The following is a 22,867-nucleotide window of genomic DNA, read 5'->3' on the forward strand; positions in this document are numbered from 1 at the left end:
CATGACTGTATACTTGTATATGAGTGTTGTGCCATGAAGCTCAGCTTTGTGAATGTCTTCCAGCATCAATACCTTTATCTAAAATACCTTTTAGACATATAAAAGCATTTGTTTCACAGTTTTTGATCCTTATAAACTTTGTATTTATCATGCAAAGTGCTCACCTCCCTGAAACACTAAGAAGGTCTTTACAAAATTTATGTATGAAGTTATGAAAATGGTAACTACAAACTGTTTGATCAGTGATAATAACCTTTTTTTATCTCTAATAATTATGCATTGTAGTGATTGACTGTGGCCATCCTGGCGTGCCTCCTAACGCGGTCCTATCTGGAGATAAATATACATTTGGCTCTACTGTTCATTATACTTGCACAGGTAGACGTTCTTTGTTAGGGCAATCATCTCGTACTTGTCAGCTGAATGGACAGTGGAGTGGATCTCTTCCTCATTGCTCAGGTAATATTTTTGAATTAATGAGTTTGATATTAAATTTTCTGATTTTAACAGAAAACCATTTTAAATATGGAAAATCATACATAAAACTGAAATGTTAGAAATAAAAAGAAATAAAAACCCCCAAAGTGAGAATTCAACAAGCAAGAAAATCATATCTTCAAGATGATGTTTTATTTATTTATTTGTTAATTTCCAAAGTAGTTAATTATAATTACTTTATGAACCCTCTGTCATGTCTTAATTATACATATTTATAAAAAGCCCTAAGGGCTACAAATAATTCAGATTAGAGTACTTTACTTTAAGAGAAAACTATCTAATCATTTTAATAAGTTAGCCCTCACTGAACTCAAGATGTGTTTTTTTGGTTGATGACTATATTAGTTATAAATAATAGATAATTGTCAGCTGACAACATTATTAAACTTTTCATATATGGGTGTGTAATTCAAGCAGAAAATGCTAGATGAAGAAACAATGTGCTCAACTATTTTTACATTATCCTTAAATATTTCCTGTTACATTACACTTTGTTTTTCACAACGCAGATCTAGAAGGAGTTTTGGTTTCCCATTAATATTTTCTGGTGTTCAGTTTTCCATCATCCCAAGCATTTCATCTAGAGTCAGAAATTTAGAGCAATGTAGAATATAAGAGCCAAAGTCATTCTGTACTAAGTTAAATTGACAAATAACAAAATAGCCTTCTTTTTAATGAAAATTTAATGCCAGGTGAGACTTCGTTACACGAGTAGGCCGCATGAATGGTTCTTACTCATACTTGACTATGAAAAAGATTGAGTTAAATTTCTGTATGAGGTAATCAAAATATATTCTGCTATGCTATCATATCACTCTTACTTCCTGATGTGATTAGTCATTGAGAAACGCTGTTTCTGTAACTTTCAGTCAAAAAATAAAAAAAAACCTGTCAGTTAACCTCCATAATATTAAGAGTAATAACTTCCAATAACAATTCAGCATTAGAAAAGAGCATGATTAAACTTACAAGAGAAATATTTAATTTCTACTTGGCACAACAAATTGTCAAAATGCTATTTTATTTATTTTTTTTTCCTCATAACATTATTTTAGGCATTATGGCAAGTCACTTGCTGAAAATCGATCTGTTATTGTAGAAACTTTACAAATATAGTATAATAATAAATTCTTTGTAGTTTAAAAAAATAAGACTGGAAAACATAACAGAAGGACTCATAACACAGCAACAGAAATATCTTGAACTAGAGCATTTTGAATTAAAAAAGAAAATGTAGCAGACCATTTTCAAACTAAGGGATGTTAGTATACCTACATTAGATATTCTGAAAACTTATACTGTTATTTGACTCCACATCATTTAGACTATAATTTTACCATTAATTTCTAAACAGGGATGTCAGGGTGCTTTACTGATCCATACCATGTAATGATAAAAGAAAACAGAAAAGAGTTTAAATTTTTGAGAGTCAGCTAGCTGCTGAACTGAATATGCTAATTGTAAATTCTTTAAACTATAGCACCAACTGTTTATATAGACATTATATAAAATGACAATGTAATTTACATGGCCAAGGTTTTGGCTTTCTAATTTGTTTTGTTTTTTTTTAATTTTTGTTTGATGATCCTGTTACCAGATGTTTAATATAATCTAAAAGAAACATTGAGATAATTACAAGTTCTGTTCTGCGTTCATATAAAATCAGTAGAGCTTTGATTTGTGAATCAAGTAATCTTGTAATTATGAGGACTCCCCCACTCAGGTGTATTTTTATTTCTAAAAACATATGTTTATTAATAAATTGAATACGTTCAAATATATTTTAAATGCTGTAGCATTGTATTTCATATTTATTCTAGCCTCTGTATTTCAAATTCTAGGTGATACAGCTGGTTCTTGTGGTGATCCAGGTATCCCAGGACATGGGTCTAGGGAAGAAAATAATTTTAAAATTAAAAGCACAGTACATTTCAGCTGTGATATTGGATATATTCTCCATGGCTCAGAAGAAAGAACATGTATGGCAAATGGAAGTTGGACAGGAAGACAACCTGAATGTAAAGGTAGATCACCAAAGATACACTAATTTTACAAGCTATCTTGTTAGACACGCTAATCAGAAATCAAATTTTACATTGTCTGTTTTCTGACATGGTTTTATACTGACTGTTACAATTTTTCCAATAAGTTGTTTCAGTTTAATGTTCTTGACATCAAAAGGTAAATTTGAAAGCTAGCAAGAAACTGCTTTTAATTAAAGAAACATATATTTTTATTATCGCTATTTTGAAATTACTGGACTGTTTGGTTCTTTTTTTGTTTGTTTTGTTTTTGGATTGAGCATCAGCTATATGTGTTATGTAGTTGAAAAATTAAACAGAAAAAGTAGACTCCTAAAACTTTTCTTTTTTTTTCATCACCTGATCTTTAATGACCTTCATAAATTTGAATTTCAGAGGCAGAGCTGAGTTTTAGCGAAATTGCAATGTTGGAATTTTGTTACTTATTTTTATGGAGTAAATGATAAGTTTAAAAGTTGTGTTAACTTACACTATTGACATTATTATTAAATAGAAAGTGAAATGCTAAAACAAGTTCCTTTGTTGTAAATCATTCTAGAAAAGTTCAGCTCTGTGTATTTTCATTAGAGAGCTCTGAAAGTATATTTGTAGTTAATCATCTACACTTTATTCATCTAGTTACAGAAATAAGAAGTAAGAGATAACAGCTGTAAACCAGGCACTTTCTTAGTTGAGACACTCTCTTTGTAGCTAAAGAAGCTACGAACTTGTTTTGTTTTGTTTTGTTGTGTGTATGGTTTTTGTTAGGCTGTTACCTTGAAAGGTAAAAACAAATAATTCAAGCAAACAGCTATTTACTGTTCATCATGCTTTATCAGCAGGAGGTGAAACCTTTATTTTTCTGCACGACAGCACAGATTTCTGTAGCGTAACATTGCTGGCATCAGGACTGTCCTTTGACATTATTATAATTTCAAGAATGATTTAAACTAACTACATTTTAAAAATATTAAATATTTTCTTTTATAGCTGTACAGTGTGGTAATCCAGGGACAACCGCTAATGGAAAACTTTTTCGTATTGATGGAACTACATTCTCTAATTCAGTAATTTATTCGTGTATGGAGGGATACATCCTTTCTGGATCATCTGTAAGGCAATGTACTGCCAATGGAACGTGGTCTGGATCCTTGCCAAACTGCACAAGTAAGACGTGTGTAATGTACACTCTTCGTTTTTTGCTTTGTTGAAAGACAATGAGGTAAACTATAAAGGATGACTGCAAATAAGATGAAAGCTTTTTCTTGCACTACTTCATAAATAATTTCCTACATGGAATACTCTAAAACTGTAGAGCTGTGAAAAGATGAAGAATATATTTACTGAATGTTAGGTTTACTGAATGTTGTATATAGTGTAACAAAATATATAGACTACAGACCAGTCGAGGTTACTGTATAATTACTTGATTTGCATATTTTACTTCTATTCTTCCTATTTTTAACTATGTTTATATTTAGTAGTATATCTAAACAGCAGTAGCTGCCTTTAGATGAGCCTAGCTAACATTATGGTGTATATTCTGTAGTCCATTCCACAGCTGCAGGTAGATGTTCTGTCTGGGAATATTTTGTTTTTTGAAGATTTGAATCATGCGGCTTAATTAAAATCTATTTGCACAAACTATGGTAAACTGTGGAGCAGGCATACTATGTACCTTGGATTCTCAGTTCACCAACTGTTTAGATTAAGGGATTTGTTCAGAATACTCCACAGCTTTTCGCATTTTGGAATGAATCAGAGTGAATCAGGAATCAGAGAGGATACCATAATTATTAGACAAGCTTTGGCATAGAGTTTGAAGTAGCCAGGATGTTTTCTGCTGAGGAAACTGTGATAAAGATGCTGTAGGGATTTGTCAAATTTTCTTTTAAATGGACTGTTATAAACATGGGTGCTGTATGTTGTATAAACTATAAATACATATATATATATTTTTTTCCTGAAAATAGCAGATTTTGATCATTGGCACTATGGTTCTCATGATTTCTTTTTCTGAAAACTGAAACTAAAACTCGTAGAACAAATTGATCAGAACTAAGAAGAAACTTTGATTACAGTAATTTTTTATACTAGAAATAACGAGGTTTTACAAACAATCTCTCATTAAAATGTTTTAGGCCCAGTTTTGGAATAACCCATGTACCATATTTATGAATTGCTTGAATATTCTTATCAGTTTATGAACATAGTTGTAAAATTTTCCAGGCTATGCTTGCTTTCAGGTTGTTCAAATAGAATAAACTAGACAACAGATACCTGTATCTTTAATAATGAGACTCTGAAGTGACAGGGGGTATGAAAAGACAGCAGGAACGCATGGTTTATTTCTTGCTTTTGTTCATTTCATAATCTTACCATTTTACTGATCAAAATTCTATAGTTCATTAACTCTTCTTTGCAACAGGTGTGTTGATTTTCTCCAAAATGTTATTACTGTACAGCTGCTCAAATTGTGTTTGGCAGCTAATTTGGATGACATACCTAATGCTGATGAAGATGAGATTTATACTTTTGCTCTTCTTATTTCTTCCTAATAAATCCCTAGTTTTGCCATCTTATTCCACTCATATATAAATACTTCACATTCAATTTTAAAATCTGTTTTTCAATTATTAACTTGCAGTTATCAATTGTGGAGATCCAGGAGTTCCAGCAAATGGGATGAGATACGGTGATGATTATGTGGTTGGACAAAATGTTACTTACATGTGCCAACCTGGATATACAATGGAATCAAATAGCTCCTCCATTCGCACTTGTACTAGCAACGGCACATGGAGCGGATCAATCCCAATATGCAGAGGTATAATATTTATTTTGATTGTCAGCTATTTCTTCTAGGTCATTAACATCCACTGTTCTTTGTAAGGGGTCGGCCAAGTACTTTCTTAGAAATCAAAACTTACTACTATTATAAATATTTTCATTGACTGCAGGAGAATTACTTCATCACTTGGTTCTTTTCTTCTGTTTTAAAAGCTTTAGAAGCCAGCACTGTATGTTGACAGTTTTTGTTATTTTTGTTTCTCTTTTTCTTCTTTTTCTTTTTCTCTTTCTTCTTTTTCTTTTTCTTTCTTTTTCTTTTTTCTTTTTTTTCTTTTTCTTTTCTTTTCTTTTCTTTTCTTTTTATTTTTATCTTTTTCTTTTTCTTTTTCTTTTTCTTTTTCTTTTTCTTTTTCTTTTTCTTTTTCTTTTTCTTTTTCTTTTTCTTTTTCTTTTTCTTTTTCTTTTTCTTTTTCTTTTTCTTTTTCTTTTTCTTTTTCTTTTTCTTTTTCTTTTTTTCTTCTTTCTTCTTTTTCTTTTTCCTTTTCTTTTTCTTTCTTCTTTTTCTTTTTCTTTTTCTTTTTCTTTTTCTTTTTCTTTTTCTTTTTCTTTTTCTTTTTCTTTTTCTTTTTCTTTTTCTTTTTCTTTTTCTTTTTCTTTTTCTTTTTCTTTTTCTTTTTCTTTTTCTTTTTCTTTTTCTTTTTCTTTTTCTTTTTCTTTTTTTCTTCTTTCTTCTTTTTCTTTTTCCTTTTCTTTTTCTTTCTTCTTTTTCTTTTTCTTTTTCTTTTTCTTTTTCTTTTTCTTTTTCTTTTTCTTTTTCTTTTTCTTTTTCTTTTTCTTTTTCTTTTTCTTTTTCTTTTTCTTTTTCTTTTTCTTTTTCTTTTTCTTTTTCTTTTTCTTTTCTTTCTCTTTCCTTCTCTTTTTCTTTCTCTTTTTCTTTCTCTTTATTTCTTTTTATGTTTTTTCTTTCTTTTTTAATAATCCAATACAGTACTGTTAAATATATAATACTGTTTTGTTTTGCTGCTAAACTGATTAGACAGCATGAAATGACAACAGTTTACATTTTTTTTGTTTGTTAAGGTCAAGATGTCATTTCCAAAGATAAGCTATATATAATTGTCCCTGTCTTTACAAAAATAATACTCAAACCCATGATGGGAGTGTTTGGGAAAAGTCTGCATGTATAGAACTGAACTCAATGACAAACTGCTCTGAGTTATGCTGTTTGTAATAACAAGATATTTCTCTGATCCATCCCTCATTAAATGTGCATGTATGCAGTATCAACATACTTAGCAAAAAGTCTAAATCCTTCTAGAAGTTTCCCTATTAAATATTCTTCTATTATTTTCTGCAGTATTAAAACTAGAATGATAAACCTCCAGGTCCTCACTCTCATTTACTAATTCTACTGGTGATATTTCTGTTTTATTGAATTTCTTTTTAAAAAACTTTTTTTGTAGTTTAAATAGCAAAAAGTCTTTACTTTACTGAAAGATCACCCTCATCATCAAAACAATTTTCTGTGAGAAACCTCTAAGGATCTTGCTAAACACAGAAACACATTCTCTCTATAGGCTTATTTTTTTCACTCTTCTTGCTATCACAGCCGTAAAAAAGCAACATTACATTTTCATTGTTCTTTCTTTCTGGACTCATACTAATTGTGTCTAATCTCTAGTTTTCTAGAACTAGAATTTTGTTCTCACTATTGGTTTATTTTTTTCTGAAAGTTTCACTATAAACCTATATATTCACTATTAATTTTCTCCCATAGAGAAAAAACAGGTAAAATCACTTTAGATTCTTCAACCTATTTGCAGTTGTTTTCCTTCTCAAGAATAATTGTTCCAATATGCTACCAAGTATAAGTTGACTCTATTTCAACTTTGATAATGTCTCCTTTCCAACACTGAATTTGATGTCAAACTTTGAGATCCTCTTAAAAATTATCTGATTTGTATTTTATTGTGCTCTTAACCAGATGCAGCTTCAATTACAAATCTAATTTTAAGAACATAAGAATGACCATACTGGTCTAGTTGACAAAGGTTTAATTTGCCTCTAAGAATGCCTGTAAGTGAAAAACAAGAAGATTAGCAGACAGAACAGTTCTTTATGATACAGTTTCAACAAAAGTCTCCCAATGTAATTCTTAAGGACTATACTGCACCTAACTGGGAGCAGGAGAACTAGCTTTGATCTGATTCATACAAACATATAAAGAAGGAAGTAGACTGTCAGTTTTGGCTTCAATTTCTTGACCATAGATATTTATCACAAAACCACAGAATTGTAGGGATTGGAAGGGACCACTAGAGATTGAGTCCAACCTCCTGCCAAAGCAGCTCCCTAGCCCAGGTTGCACAGGTAGGCATCCAGGAGGGTCTGGAACGTCTCCAGAGAAGGAGACTCCACCACCTCTCTGTGCAGCTGTGCCACTGCTCTGTCACCTGAACTGTGAAGAAGTTCCCACATAAATCTGTGCGGAACTTCCTATGCCTCAGTTTGTGGCCTTTTCCCCTCCTCCTATCACACACATTGCTGAGAAGTGTCCCTTGGCCTTAAATATTTATTAACGCGAATCAGATCCCTTCTGAGTCTTCTTTTCTCAGTGCTGAACAGACCAGGTCTCTCATCCTTTCCTCATAAGGGAGGTGTTCCACTCCCTTTATCATCTTTGTAGCCCTCCGCTGAACTCTTTCGAGGAGATCCCTGTCTTTTTTGTACCGAGGAGCCTAGAACTGGACACAGTACTCCAGGTGAGGCCACACCAGGGCAGTGTAGAGGCGGGACTATCACCTTCCTTGACCTGCTGGCCACAATCTGTTTAATGCACCCCAAAATTCCATTGGTATTCTTGGCCAAAAGGGCACACTGCTGGCTCATGGCCAACCTGTCATCCACAAGGACACCCAGGTCCCTCTCCTCAATGCTCCTCTCCAGCAGCTCATCCCCCAGCCTGTTCCAGTGTATGCGGTTATTCCTCTCTAGGTGCAAGACTCTACACTTGCTCATGTTAAACCTCATCTGGTTTCTTTCTGCCCATTTATGTTTTGTATAAATGCTAAACAATAATTATATACAGAATTTCTAGGATTCGTTGGGTGTGCAACACTAGATAATAACCTATTTAACTGGACAATTAAAAGAAATACATAATATCCATTAGTATGTTTGAAATTTATAATACTTAGTTCTTACCGTAAGGAGAAAATGCCAGGGTCTTCTGGTACTATTTAGTTCAAGTAATTGGAAAATTAACTGGCCAGAACATGGATACATAATTATTGCAGTGCTTTCATAATAGGAAATATAAACGATTCTCTAGTGTTGTTTGGATGCAGGTGGATAATTCTTCATGCATTGATTTGTTTTATTTTTTACTTGTTTTTATAACAGACTTGCATTTGTAGTATACTTTAAGCTGAATATCTGAGAACTGCTGCTGTATCACAGAGTCATGAAATCAGGAAATTGTTTAAGTTGGAAGGGAATATGGGAATTATCTGATTCAATGCCCCTGCTCAAATAGGGACTCCTATCAAGGACAGCTTTCCTCAAGATCATGTTCAGATAGCTTTTGTAGGTCTCACTATCTGTGCCAGATAGTGACATACATAGTAAAGAAATGCTTCTCGAAATTAAGGCAGAAACTCTTGTGTTCCAGTTTATGACCATTTCTTCTATTCCTGGTTCTGTGCATTACTGAAAAGAATCTGACTTCATCATCCTTGTACTCTTCCTTTAGATATTTACATATATTGATAAGATCCCCCCTGAGCTTCCTCTTCTCCAGACTGAACAATCCCAATTCTCTTAGCTTCTCTTCATATGAGAGGTGCTTCTGTCTCTTACAAACAGGATCATGTGCAATATCTCTCTTATGAGGACAGGCTGAGAGAGCTGGGACTGTTCAGCCTGGATAAGAAAAGACTCCTAGGTGACCTGATAGCAGCCTATCAATATCAAAAGGGAGGCCCTCAGAGGTCTCTTCCAACTCGAAGGATTCAATGGTTCTGTGATATCACAGTGGTTGAAGTTCCCCATGAGGACCAGGGCCTGTGAAGATGAGGCTGCTCCCATCTGTCTGCAGAGGGCTTCATCTGCTTGTTCTTCCTGCAGCAGACGCCCGGTATAAACTCACTTAGCCTTGTCATTTCTTGAATATGTTCTTTCATGTAGCTTCTTTTATACTCTTTTTTTTCCCTATAGCCCTCTGTTAATAATTGCTGCTATCCCATTATCGAGACTAATGTTTTATTTCCATCTACATTTCTACTGCATCTCTACTAATATGTCAATTGTTATTACAGTCCTCCTGTGGTGTTTTTCAATCTTCTTTACTATAGATGAGTAGAAGATGTTTCTATTTTTTTTTTTTTGCTGGGAGGCCTGGAAATGAGAAATGCTATGTCAGTGGAGTTGGGCTTCTTAGATGAAACAACACTGACAATTGCAAGAGAATCCAGATTTTGCAATTTTATCCCTCTACTTAGATGTGCTTTTTTTGTTGAGGAGCTAGTCATGAAGCAAATATTAATCACATTATGTTACATAGAAACATGTTCTGCAGGCATATTTTAGAGGAATCATGCCCTGGAAGTTGATCCCTGGGCATTAATATCTGGAATATGCCTGAATTTGTTAATAGGAAGGAAGCATTTTACTATTATTTGTCTATTATCTCAGTAAAACTAATTATACCCTATGTTGTAAACACAAATAAGCAAATTCAATTAGTATCATATTACAATTTTTTAACTATTTATACTTCATAGTCTCTATACTGATTTTGAGGTAATCTTCTACCTTGCTTGATACAACATTCAGTTTAAGACACTTTATTAATCAGCCTTTATAATATGTCTCTGAAGTGGAGGAAACTAGGAAGTACTAACTCCAGGAAATATGGCAACAACGTATTGAGAAATATAGCATGTTCTCATTCAGTTGTCCTCTAAAAAAGGTGAAATCAGCACATATGGTTCTTCTTGTAATAGTGTACACAGGGAATATTTACAGCAGCTGGGTCTAATTATTTTGAATGTTATTGCAGCTGTTACCTGCCCAACTCCTCCGCAGATTTCTAATGGAAGGTTGGAAGGAACAAATTTGGACTGGGGATTTAGCATTAGCTACGTTTGCTCTCCAGGCTATGAACTCTCTTTTCCTGCTGTTTTGACTTGTGTTGGAAATGGAACTTGGAGTGGTGAAGTACCTCAATGCTTGCGTAAGTATTTTATCTATGGTCCTGTATTTTTTGATATATATTTTTAAAAATATTTTCTAAAGTTGTGATATTATTTTTGTATTAGAGAAGAGATAGGAATATCTGTAAACCCTATATGAGAACATAGGAAAACAATAGAATTATAGGCAATGAACATCAAATATCCCAAAGAAAAATTCACATGCTGTCTTGTATTTGGATCCAACTACGCATAGAATAGGAGAAATTTCATTATAAACTCGTTTTTTTTCTCATTACTCATGCTAAACTTTCTCTGATGTCACAGAGAGTTATGTACAAGACTGGTGCTCACTAAATCCCAGGGGAGTTCCATGGCAATTTTCTGTTTTTCCCCATACATTAAATTAAGCTGTACGTTCTGTGCTGTAAATTTTATTAACTTGAAAGTTGTCACATTGATGGATTTTATATTGCTAGAAATTCAATTGTAATATCGAATGATCCTCTTTATTTAGGTTTGTATTGTTCCAAAGTGTGATACTTCTGAGAGATTCAGTTGTCTACGTTCTGTAGTTATTGGTAGAACAGCTACACCATAGGAAATGCAATCTTGAGGAAGAGCTCTATCTGGAAGAGGATAATTTCATCTTGGTGGCTCTAAAGCTTCATTTGAACTTGCCAACTAGATTTCTAAATGTTGGAAAAAATGGTTTTTTATTATACTTTTTTTTTTTTTTTTGCATTCTTCATCTCATTCTTCATCTCTCCCTCTCAAGAACATTCTCTAAGCTACATCCTAATACTATGGAATGATAATGATCAGTTTTTTTCTTTTCCCAGTAAAGATATTCTCTACTTTCAAGAACAGTTACTTAGTGTTGCTGAAACTACATATCAGAACTAGAGCATGGTGAAAGGCATTGTTTCTGGAAGCATATGCTATTTAAGTTCACTAAATGAAGGTTTCCTAGAATTTACAATATTAAGAACAGGAAAGACCATGGAAAATTTTTTTTCACCATTTGTTCTTCCTTGAAATATTGTGTTCTTATATTCATTTTTTATATCATAGGCTATTGTTCATCTTTGATGTTGGAATACTTCAGTATGCTCTAAAATAGGGGCTCCATCTTTAAAATGTTTAAAAGTTATAGCTAGCACAGAGTACAGCTGCCCAGGAATTAAAGATGGTTTCATGCAGAGATTACATTAACTGAGTATTGCTGATGTGCAGAGGTTACTCGTTGGCTTGCAGAGTAAATCAATGGGCAGCCAGTGCTTGTGAAAGAGCTTAAGCTAGCTGCCATCTGGCAGAAATGTGAAGAAGCTGGTGAAAGTCATTCTCAATAAGCAATCTTTAAACTGCTCTTGACATCAGAAATTTAGTTCCCAGCTTGGTTCCTTACAGCATGTAGCTGAAGATGTGCAACTTATAGTTAGGTGGAATAATTAGGAATGGGATATACTCTTTTTTTTGTTGTTGTTGTTATTTATCATCTATGACCTACTAAACTTGTCTGTTTAATTAGTTGTATAGCATCTTGATTAAAGGACTGCTGTTTTTATAGGCTTGACAGTATAAGGCAAAAAAATATATAGTTCTGATCCTGAAAATATTTAACTACAGATTTAACTTAGTCAGTTAAACATCTTTAAAGAATGAGAGTAGTCTCATAACCTCAGTATCTAACCTCCACTGAGCATTTCTTGAAAGCTCTCCCTGTCTCTGTTAAAGGTTCCAGGAAACCATAGGACAATATCCACTGCGAATGAGAACACTCACAAAACTCTAGTTTGCTGTACTTCTAGTTTGTCCTGTAGTTCTCTATTTCAATTGTGGAGGAAAACTGCTTGGAATTAGCATAGTGCCTAGTTTTCATGGCTTCTATACCAAACACAGATGCTCAGTAGATATTCAGCAGTGACTGGTTAAAGGTTACTGACAGTGGAATGATTTGTTTGTTTTTTTTTTTTAATTAAAAATAACAAAACATGTTGGTTTTCTTTTTATAATATGAGTATTTTTCTTCTTGCATGGCAGTGGCTGTTACTTTGTTAATACAAAAAACTGATGTGGAGACAATTTCAGACCTCTGTGTTGAAAGTATATGTTGCATATATTTTCAAATTAAGACTTCCCTATGATTTTGATAATTGAAACAAAAATTACAACCGTCATTTTTCAATCAACCACAGTGAAATTATTTCTGTGGCACTAGCACCAATTCAGAGATCTTTTTCAGAACTGAACCCATAATTCCTTAGGCAGTCCCATTTCACTTAAGGATGCAAAATTTATAAAATTTTAATATATTGTAGATTATGGCTTTTTTCTTCATCAGCACGAATGTGCATGAAGATCCTCTATAGTCAGTGTCAGCAATAGTAGTTACAGGGCATTATAATAAAATATACATTTATTTTCTGTCATGTATTTTCTCACAGCAAAGTTTTGTGGTGACCCTGGAGTACCTGCTCAAGGGAAAAGAGAAGGCAAGAGCTTTATCTACCAGTCAGAAGTCTCCTTTATCTGCAATCTGCCTTTTATTTTGGTTGGCTCCAGCACCAGAATTTGCCAAGCAGATGGCACATGGAGTGGTTCTTCACCTCGATGTATAGGTAACAAGACAACCATATTGTAGACATGAATGCTTATTATTCCTTTTTCTGTAAGGTCAGTCTAGGGGCTTTTAGCTTCATATTTTTCTATATTGTCTGAGAATCAAGTCACTTTATTTCTGTTACTCTCCTTGGCTCATTGTACTATTTTTATACATTCATATGTTTCATTAAAATATTGCTCTTTAATTTATAATATATATATTTTTTTAAGAACCTACTCGCACAGCATGTGAAAATCCAGGAGTACCAAGGCACGGATCGCAAAACAACACATTTGGCTATCAGGTAGAGTATGCTATCTTTTAATAATTGGATATTAAAGATGTTTTATCCTGACTCAAAGTTTATAAACTTCTGATTAGATGTCAAGAAACTGCTTGTGTCCTAAGAAAAGTTGGTTGCTCAAATATTACTGTTTCCTTATTTCTGCTTGTTGGATTATCTTGACTTTGTGTCTGCTCTATAATGAAAGTCTGGTGATGAAGTTTTGCTTCAACATTCACCTGTAAGGAGTTCAGTATTTCCAAAGCAATATATTTGCACGCTCTACTGCTTGTCAAAGATTTTTAACTTTGAAATTGTGTACACTCTGTGCCAAACTGCTAGCAGAAGTGTAGTTTTAAAAAACATTTGCTTGGTTGGAGTTTTCTGGAGGGTAAGTGGGTACAGGTGGGGTGTTATTTCTTGTTTTGTGTTTGGCCATTTTCACTTTTATGAGAAGATAGAACCGAAATGAATCAGAGTCATTGGGGCCAGCAGGTGCCTCTGGAAAGCTTCTAGTCCAATCAAAACCTTCTAAAGCAGGATCAACTTGGGCTGGCTGCTCAGATCTGTGTCCAGGTTGGTTTGGAATATTTTCATTGATAGAGGCTACCAATACTCCCTCAGCAAACTGTTCAAAGCTTATCATTTTTGCAATAGAAATGCTTTTTCTTCTATTTAAACAGAATTTCCTGAATTTCAGTTAGTACCTGTTTTGTCTCTGGTCTGATTGCTGGGCACCACTGAGAAAAGTCTAGCTCTGTTTCCTTTCCAACAGGTGTTTATACATACTGATAGGATTCCTTCTGAGCCTTTTATTTTGCAATGTGAACATCACTGTTCTCTCAGCCTCTCCTTATACACCAGATGCTCCAGTCCCTTAATTGCTTTGTGGCCTTTCACTGGACTCTGTAGTATGTTCCTGTATCTCTTGCATTGGGGAGCCCAGCAAAGGACACAGCACCCAGGTGTGTCTCACCAGCACTGAGCAGAGGGAAAGGATCACCTCCCTAGACCTAATGTCACTGATCTGCTTGATGCAGCCTATAAGGCTGTTGATCTACTTTGCTGCAAGGCTGTTTTGTAAGCAAACATTGTTTGCATATATTCCTGGTGGAATTACATGTGATGTGTTTTCCATGCTAGAATGTAGTATATGCAGAGTAAGTGTTTTGATGTGTGTTTTCCATACAGAAATATACTGCAATACTAACAAGGGAGTTGTTTTTGTAGTCAGTGATGGAAAACCCTTTTCATAATGTAGCAAGAGATCTTTAATTACTATGCTTAATGATTAACAATACTAAAATGTGTAACTGAAAAAGCTTCAGAATTACTGATTTTCTGAATCACACAAAATAGAGATCTCACTGAGTTGTTTGCATGGGTGAATGGTGCACAGATGCAGAAATGTGACCTATGGTTTTCTAGAAATATGATAAGGCAGCTGCAAACAAACTAATGAAGAGTCAGAATTATTTTGATACATCTGTGTTTGGTAGTATGGCTGAAAAATGCAGTCATATCAACAGGAGTATGTGGAAAAATAATCTAGAAGCTTCCAGGTTGAATGTGGTGCCTGTATTAGAAGATAACTATAAACTAGATTTTCAGAAATGCAAGAAAGGCCTGATTAAAATTTGAGCAATTTACAATATTAAATTCATTTTTGGAAGCCAAAGATTATTCCAAGTCTGGGTCACAGATTTCTTTGTTCTGTCATTTTTGTGATTTTTATGCAGTAGTGATTGTTTTTAGCAATCTTTGAGTTTTACAGCTACAGAGAATGGTTATATAACTGTCATGACTTTTTTCCAGAAAATGAAGTGGCGTGTTGTTTCATGCCAAGGCAGAATACACAGGAGCAGTCCTTGGACTAACTTTATTTGAAATTAATACTATGAAGTAATGCCTCCTGTTTATTTCCATAGAAAATACAAGAGACACAAAGAGCACAATAAAAGAGCACAATAACCCTATTTGATAGAGCATCCTCAGCTAGAAAACACTATTTTTCAACAGTCACTACTATTAGCTATGCATTTTCAACAGTGATGAGTAACAGCCTGCATGCCATGCATGTAAAAATCTGTACCAGTGGAGGTGATCAACTGTCTCTCTCACCACTGCTAAACTGTACCACCCATCACCTCAGTGTCCTCACAGCCACTCTTTGGCCTCCATAAGCATTCAGCAAGCATCAATGAATGACAATGGATGCCATTTTTTTCCACATGAAGGAATTCAGTGACACACCCTTGCTTCATCTGCACTTTTATGTCAGATTCCATTTTGTCAGTGTGCTCCTTTGCTGCCATCTGTTGCACAGCAACAAAATTAAATTGAATATTGGTGGGAATATTTGGTGTCTACGGCCACACTGACATCTGCTTCAGATGTCTTGGGCCAACATAAGAAAATAAGAGGCACTGCTTTTGCAGCAGCCCTCATATATTATGCTAGACTGCAACTCCTTATTCAGTTGCATAAGAAATGAATCGTAACGTCTATTTTCTACAGTTTTATTGTTCCAGTTTCTCTGGCATATTAATGAGCATTTTATCACTGAAGAAGCTAATAGGGCCTTTCTCCTTTGAGATGTAGTTGTGGCTGTGTATGAAAGCATCACTCACAGCTAACAATGAAGTGTCAAAATATTAAAAAAAATGTCAACTGATAAATAATTCCTAAAAGAAGTGTAGTTGCTGGCAGGATTTAAATCCTTGATCACTTAGTTGTAAGGTTAGTGACTTGCAGAATAATGGGGCAAATCAGCAAATTTAGTTAGATGACAATTATTTTGTAAAATATATGAGCTATAGTCTTTTCTAGTCAGCAGTATATCCTCAAGCTCTGATGCTGTGAGATTTGGTTTTATATATTAACTAAATGCCTAAGTGAGATTTCTAGCTACTCTAAATATGATTGCTTAGTTAATACAGAACATAGGAGTAGCATTCTCACACATGAAGCAAAGTTCAGCTCTTTATTGTGTTGAAATGGCAGTTAAATTATTCTATCTTAATATAGAATTACTTGTCTATGTGAATTATTCTAATTCTAGGCAAGTTATTGTCTTTAGTTCCTGGAAAGAAATATTGCATTACTATGTATTCAATAATATTATGATTCATTTGATCCACTAACATAATTTTATTTATAATATGCTATAATTAACTTCCTTTTTGAAGGAAATAATAATAATAAATTACTTGTTTCTTCTATCCACAGCAGAATGTTTAAAGATCAATAAAAAAATACTGAAGTTGAGATCGTTTGGATTACTTTTACTCTGATAGTACTCTCTTTAGTTCTCTCTCATTTTTAATAATAGATCAAAAGTGTTACATAGAATTAAGCAAAATGGGTTGCACTTGGCAAATCTGTAATAAGGAATTCTCACCATTGAATACATAGGATGGTATTCTGACTCTAATCCACAGTCATTTTTTCTCATTTTTATTTATTTGTTTTCTTTTCAAAAGAGAAAGGGCTGGGAAAAAAACTCTCTAAAATTCTTCACCTTCAAACTTTCATTAATATGGCCACTTAAGTGATTTAATGGTTAAGTTTTAACTTTCTCTGTAGAAGCTGAGTCTTCGATTGTGGTGTCCTATGTTAGTGCTGTCTAACAGCTGTCAATATCTCCTATTCTACAAAACTATATCACTGACTGTTATTTGTTTTTCACAATACTAATAAGTCATGAATTTCCACAGTGCTGTTTTTTGTTAGTATTTTCTCTCCCCAGTCGTAATGATCTGTTTTCCTGTGCTGTTGCTGGCATTGAAAACTCATGCATATATGACACAATTCCTCACTTGAATGAAAGGAGTATCAAAACTTGACTTCCCAGACCCTACACTAATGAAAGTGCAAATATTGCCACCTCACAATTGAATGGTACTTCAAGTGTTGAGCAATACAGATTCTCTTTTATGAAATGGTATTTGAAACTTGATCTGAAGACATGGAGGAACCTTGCAAATACTCTCCTTCTGTGAACTTGAACTTAATGCTTATAAAAACTTCAGTGATGATGGAGTAATCAGATAAAATCATAAGTGCTCTAATCCTGCAGGCTAGCTGTGGACACAAGCATAGTTGACATCATCACTGCATCATTGAAATTCATGTCTTAATAGATGCCAGGCAATTTCTGAAAAGGATTATAGTTATGCTGTGATCTTTATTAGCAGATATATCGTCCTGGTTTTATCAGTATTCCATATAATGACAAAATGTGCTTGAAACTACAACATGCATATACCTAAAGAGAATAATTACACAAAGCTCTTTGTTGTCACTATTGGTTTGTATTGTAAACAGAATGAGTGATTAACTACGGCTTAAAAATGTACATTATAATGTCAAAGTAGAGTTAAATATCTTTTATAAGCTCTTATGCTAAACTTTTTGTTACCAAAATTATCCAGTATTTTAGAAACTATGTCTCTTTCTATAAGAGTGTAGTATTAGGATGCTTTATGCTCAAAGTCTTGCTATGGGCTGCTCTTAAAAAAAGTCCAGAATTTACAATATAACTGAACTCTTAATAGTCAAATTCAAAAATCACTAGTCTACACTGGATTTATTGCAGAAAAGAGGTGGGAAGACTAAGCAGTGAACTTCACAAAACATAACAAAATTAGTTACGACTCACTTTAAACTCTTGTAGAAAGATGTTCTAGTTTCTACCACTTTTTCTGGATCTTTTTACTTCCCTGCTTCCTTAGGTTCCCCAGTAAGTCAAGATAAAACTATTTACTAAAATAGAGAAAAGGATAATACTCATTACTATTTATGTATATAAATGTATATAGCAAGTGCACAAGCAATTGCTCATCCCCCCCTGACACTGCCCAGCTAGCTGCCCTAGTGAGCAGAAGAAAGGAAGGTGAACTCTCACCTCCTTCAAAACTCCTTCCGCATGATGTATGGAATATCCCTTTAGCCTGTTGAATTCAGCTGTCTTGGTTCTGTTCCCTCTCAGACCCTCGTGCCCTTCACTGAGAATGGCCTTGGCTTTGTACAACATCGTTTAGCAGAAAGTATAAACATTGGTGTGTTATCAGCATTGTTTTTCTCCTTGAACCAAAACACAGCATCATACTAAACACTCTGAAGAAAACAATTCCATGATATCTGAAACTAAAACAGTTCCTTTAGCAGTTCATTCCTCTGTCATGAATTGCTGGGGGCAGAGAAGTTTGAAATATCTGCATGTTCTTTGGTAAACTGAAGACCAAGAAAAGCTGAAACTAAAGTAATTTACAACAATTAGAAATAAATTGTATTCCTGTATACCATGTAAAAAACAATGAGGAAATCATTATATACGATTATTTTATGCAATTATAATAATACATCTAGACTGTTATGCTATTAATAAGTAGTTGCAGTTTGATATCTATGGATTTATTTTTCTCGATCTTTCTTTTGTGTTAGGAAATGTCAAATATATCATGTTTTTCTACTTGAAAAAAGGAAAACTCACTGATGCTGGTTATTTGAATATCCAATCCAAAGTGAATATTATAAAAAAACAACAACAACAAAAAAACAACAACTACAGAACAGAGACAACCAAAGTGTTCAAGGAAGTCTTCTTCCCACCTAGGACTGACTATAAACACTGTTCCATATAGAACAGTTTCTCTCTAAAGTCTTTATCCACTATATCCACTACAGTGGATAAAGACATGTAGGCTATTTCCCACCTGTACTTCCCTACAAGTTGTACAGGGAGCTGAGCAATATACAACACCGCGAGATTTTTAAGTTCATGTAACTCTGTATTGTAGCGCCACCTGGTGTCTTTAGTATGACAGTATTCAAAACAGGCCACAAAAACTAGATCTACTTTGGAAAACAATGACTTGTAGCTTTTTTCTATTATTATGATTGCTTTTTTGTTATTATTTTACTTTAGGAGCTGGGAGATTAATTCATTTATTTATTCACTGACCTGGTCATGAATAGTATGGCAGCACTTCTACAAGCACCTTCATCAGTTGGTCAATTGTAGTTTTGATGCTACTTTGGACACCTGCATATAAAAGTTATATTTCTCTGATGAGCATTATAAAGTTAAAATTCGTTTGCATGCATGGTTTGTTTGCTTGTTTGTTTTGTTATTGCTGCTTTATTTAAAACGGTAAGAGGAAATAAATTGTTTAGTGAGTACTTGCTCTTTCAGATAGAAAAGGTACTATTGTAAAAGATGACTGTAATACAGGAATTTTATTTTATTTTTTTAGAAAATAGAGAACGTTAGCAAACTAACCTTTCCATTTGTTAGCTAGAGCCACAGAATATCCTGAATTGAAATGGACCCACAAGGATCATAAAATCTAACTCCTGGCACCATGCACAAAAAATCATTAAACCATATATCTGAGAATATCATCCAACTAATTCTTGAGCTCCAGAAGGCTTAATGACCTCCATTAACACCATTCCACAAAGGTTCAACGCAGCCTATTATGTATCAGAGCTCTGTGGCTTCCCTAGTATGCTGCAAGATTTTCTACGTGTCTCTTTTGATTTTTATGTAGTAGTGGAAGTCCAGAGCTGGGTAGACACAGTAAGGAAAGAGACTGCAGGATAGAAGAATTTGATTCTATTCCATAGAGGATTTCATGTTGTAGGAAGAATAATTCTAATAAAGATGAAGCAAATGTTTATCTCATATCAAAATGCTGCAGAAAGAGCATCTTTCTACAGAAGTATCATAATTTATCAAGAATTTATTGTGTGAAGGAGTATTTTGTCTTTTCTGAAAAAAAAATACTCCTCATAACAATATAACTGTGCTTTTTACTTTTCAACAGGTGGGAAATGTTGTTCAATTCCAGTGTAAGAAAGGACATCTTCTCCATGGATCAACAACAAGAACTTGCCTCCCTGATCTTACATGGAGTGGAATTCAGCCAGAATGTATACGTAAGTAATAGATAGATAGAATAAGTATTTCTATTAATTCTAAAGTTATTCTTTAATTCCTTTCCATCTTTGCTCCTTAATTAAGCATTTTTATATTTACTATATTTTTATATAATTATACAATCCTATATTTAATATAAATTTTCATTACTATTTTACAGTTTTACAATCTGAGATCAGTTTTAAGATCTGAGTTTACAATCAGATCTGGCAGAGAGTTTGCACTAGCAGTTTACTAACTGTAATCAGGGTATTAGGGCATTTTAAAAAGTGGGGGAGATGGGAAAGAGTTTTGAAACTGTCATTTGTAGAATCTGAAATGAAGATAATCTTCTTAATTGCAGACAGAATTTCATTTCTAAGATCTTTCACGTTTCAGCATCACAGTTAATCTTTCTAGTTCTTCAGCAAGTCATATGCATTTCTCTTTATAAAGAAACAGTGTTACCTTATAAAGTCTAATCATAAGGAATACTACCAATGTACGTTGAGCATACCCACAGAAGACAACAGCGTTAGTGTTCCATTTGGTAGTAATGTTCCCCTTAAACAAAAAGCAAATCAGTAGCTCTGCTCATACTTTGGAGATACAGAGGTATGCTATTTTTGGGATAACGCAACAATGAATGTCTGAGAGATTTAAGGATGTAAAACAATTTTCATGAGATTAGGTTTAGTAATTAATTTTTGTCCCTGATATTTAAAACTTGCCTCAACTACAATTACTATAATAACCTATATAGCGTTTTTCAAAGTAACCCATTTATTTAATGTTATTTAATACTATACAGGTAACTTAAATCATATAACCAGGATTGTTTTTTCATATGGTAAGATGAGTGTTTTTTGTGTTCATGTATGCAGACAATTTTAAACGTGTAGGAGTGCATTTAAATTGGTTCTTGGTCTCCTGATGTCGAAAGGGTCATCTTCAAGAACATATTTATCTGTAACCTAAGTACAATCACCTATACTCTATATAATAACTTAATTAAGAAAAATATATTTATATGTTATTATATTGAAGCCTTTTTTCCCCATTATTTACCTGTCAGAATGAGTGCAGATTATTTTTTCACTGTTTTCACTGAAGGATATTTTATCTTTTCTTCATAGCTCACAGCTGTAAACAACCAGAAACACCATCTCATGCGAACGTTGCAGGAATGGATCTTCCCTCACTTGGTTATACACTGATTTACACTTGTCAGCCAGGCTTCTTCCTGGCAGGAGGATCAGAGCACAGAGCTTGCAGGTCTGATGGCACATGGACTGGGAAAGTTCCAGTTTGTGAAGGTAACCTCCTCTGTTTCCTGTTGCAACTGCCATCTATCACATTTCAGCAATATTCTTTACTAGCCATCTAATAAGATGAGGTAGAATGGTAAGAAAAACACAAAGGGTGAATATTTAAATGGATAGTTCTATGCCTTTGTCAGTTGTGTTTAATAGGACAAATGTTTTCATCAGCTTATGGTTCATTTGCATGCTCAGAGGTGTGAATTGCAGATACAATTATAAAATTCAGGGGGCCAGGTTGATGCCTGTTTTTAAATTCATGACTGAATCAGGTGTGGGCTACATTGTGATAGGCTTAGTGGAATAAGAACCTCAGTATTTTTGCACATTCATATGAAGCCTAGATGAAGGTAGGTTTATTGTAGGAGACTGCAAATCAGCTAAAATTGTTGCAATATTAGAGAAGGATGCTTTGTGAAGTTGTGAAGAAAATGAGTTTATTTACTTCAGTTTTCCAAAATTCTACTTTGTTTATGGTGTAGCTTGTTGTGTTTTTTTTTCTCCTATGTATTTTAGCATGGCATGGCGTGGCAAGAAAATTCTCATGGTAAAAACATGATGAGAATGATGTTTCTTATGTGAAATAAGAAATGCATAGGAATAGTAATTATGTGAAATTCCACTTCCTGAATAATTAAAGAACTGATTACTGATATGTAATGTTTCAAATGTGGTTATCCCTAGGGCTCCTAGAGAGACATACAGTGGCTGTATAACCAAATGCTGCCACTTGGAAGGGGAATTCACTTAACAGGAAGTGTATATTTTGTATTATTAAAAAACTGGTGTCCTTGTGTTGCACGCCAGGCAAGTGCTGGGGGAGAACAGAGCAGAGCTTTGGGAAAGTGTTAGGAAGCAATCTGCCAAGAAGACCACGACTTCATTAGTGCTCAGGAAATGTTATGGCAAGCCAAATGTGATTCACAGATTGTATTTTGATCCAAGAATTTTCTGCTGATGATACTGAAACAAGTAATATTAACTGTCTATTATCTGACCTAATAACTCTTTATGAGAACAAAAATATTTTTTTATGTTTTCAGTGATAACTATTAGTGTATCTACCTTGCCATATCATTGTTTCCCAGTATCTTGAGGAAATTTTGAGAAAATGCAAGAGTTTCAGTATCATTTATCTTGTTTCTTGTTCTCTAGCAGTGGCAAAAAATATCAATTAGTGACAAATTGTCAAGTATTAACTCTAAAGAGATAAAGTAAACTGTCTCCTAAATACTTT

The 22,867-nt window shown here is 33.8% G+C and overlaps 1 protein-coding gene across 3 annotated transcripts in view; it reads left to right on the forward strand.

Moving 5' to 3' along the window:
• The window catches only part of CSMD3 (CUB and Sushi multiple domains 3), a 512,136-nt gene that overhangs the window by 476,611 nt on the left and 12,658 nt on the right, over nt 1-22,867 (forward strand). For all 3 annotated transcript variants that reach the window (XM_065752466.1, XM_065752468.1, XM_065752469.1), the window contains 9 exons: nt 286-459; nt 2,340-2,522; nt 3,510-3,686; nt 5,167-5,346; nt 10,369-10,542; nt 12,949-13,122; nt 13,337-13,410; nt 20,220-20,331; nt 21,448-21,627. In XM_065752466.1, the coding sequence (XP_065608538.1) occupies nt 286-459; nt 2,340-2,522; nt 3,510-3,686; nt 5,167-5,346; nt 10,369-10,542; nt 12,949-13,122; nt 13,337-13,410; nt 20,220-20,331; nt 21,448-21,627 (1,428 nt within the window). The remainder of the gene's footprint in view (nt 1-285; nt 460-2,339; nt 2,523-3,509; nt 3,687-5,166; nt 5,347-10,368; nt 10,543-12,948; nt 13,123-13,336; nt 13,411-20,219; nt 20,332-21,447; nt 21,628-22,867) is intronic.

The sequence above is a fragment of the Cyrtonyx montezumae genome, unplaced genomic scaffold (genome assembly GCF_038088225.1).
Source record: "Cyrtonyx montezumae isolate F1298 unplaced genomic scaffold, pur_monq_1.0 scaffold_8, whole genome shotgun sequence".
Lineage (NCBI taxonomy): Eukaryota > Metazoa > Chordata > Aves > Galliformes > Odontophoridae > Cyrtonyx > Cyrtonyx montezumae.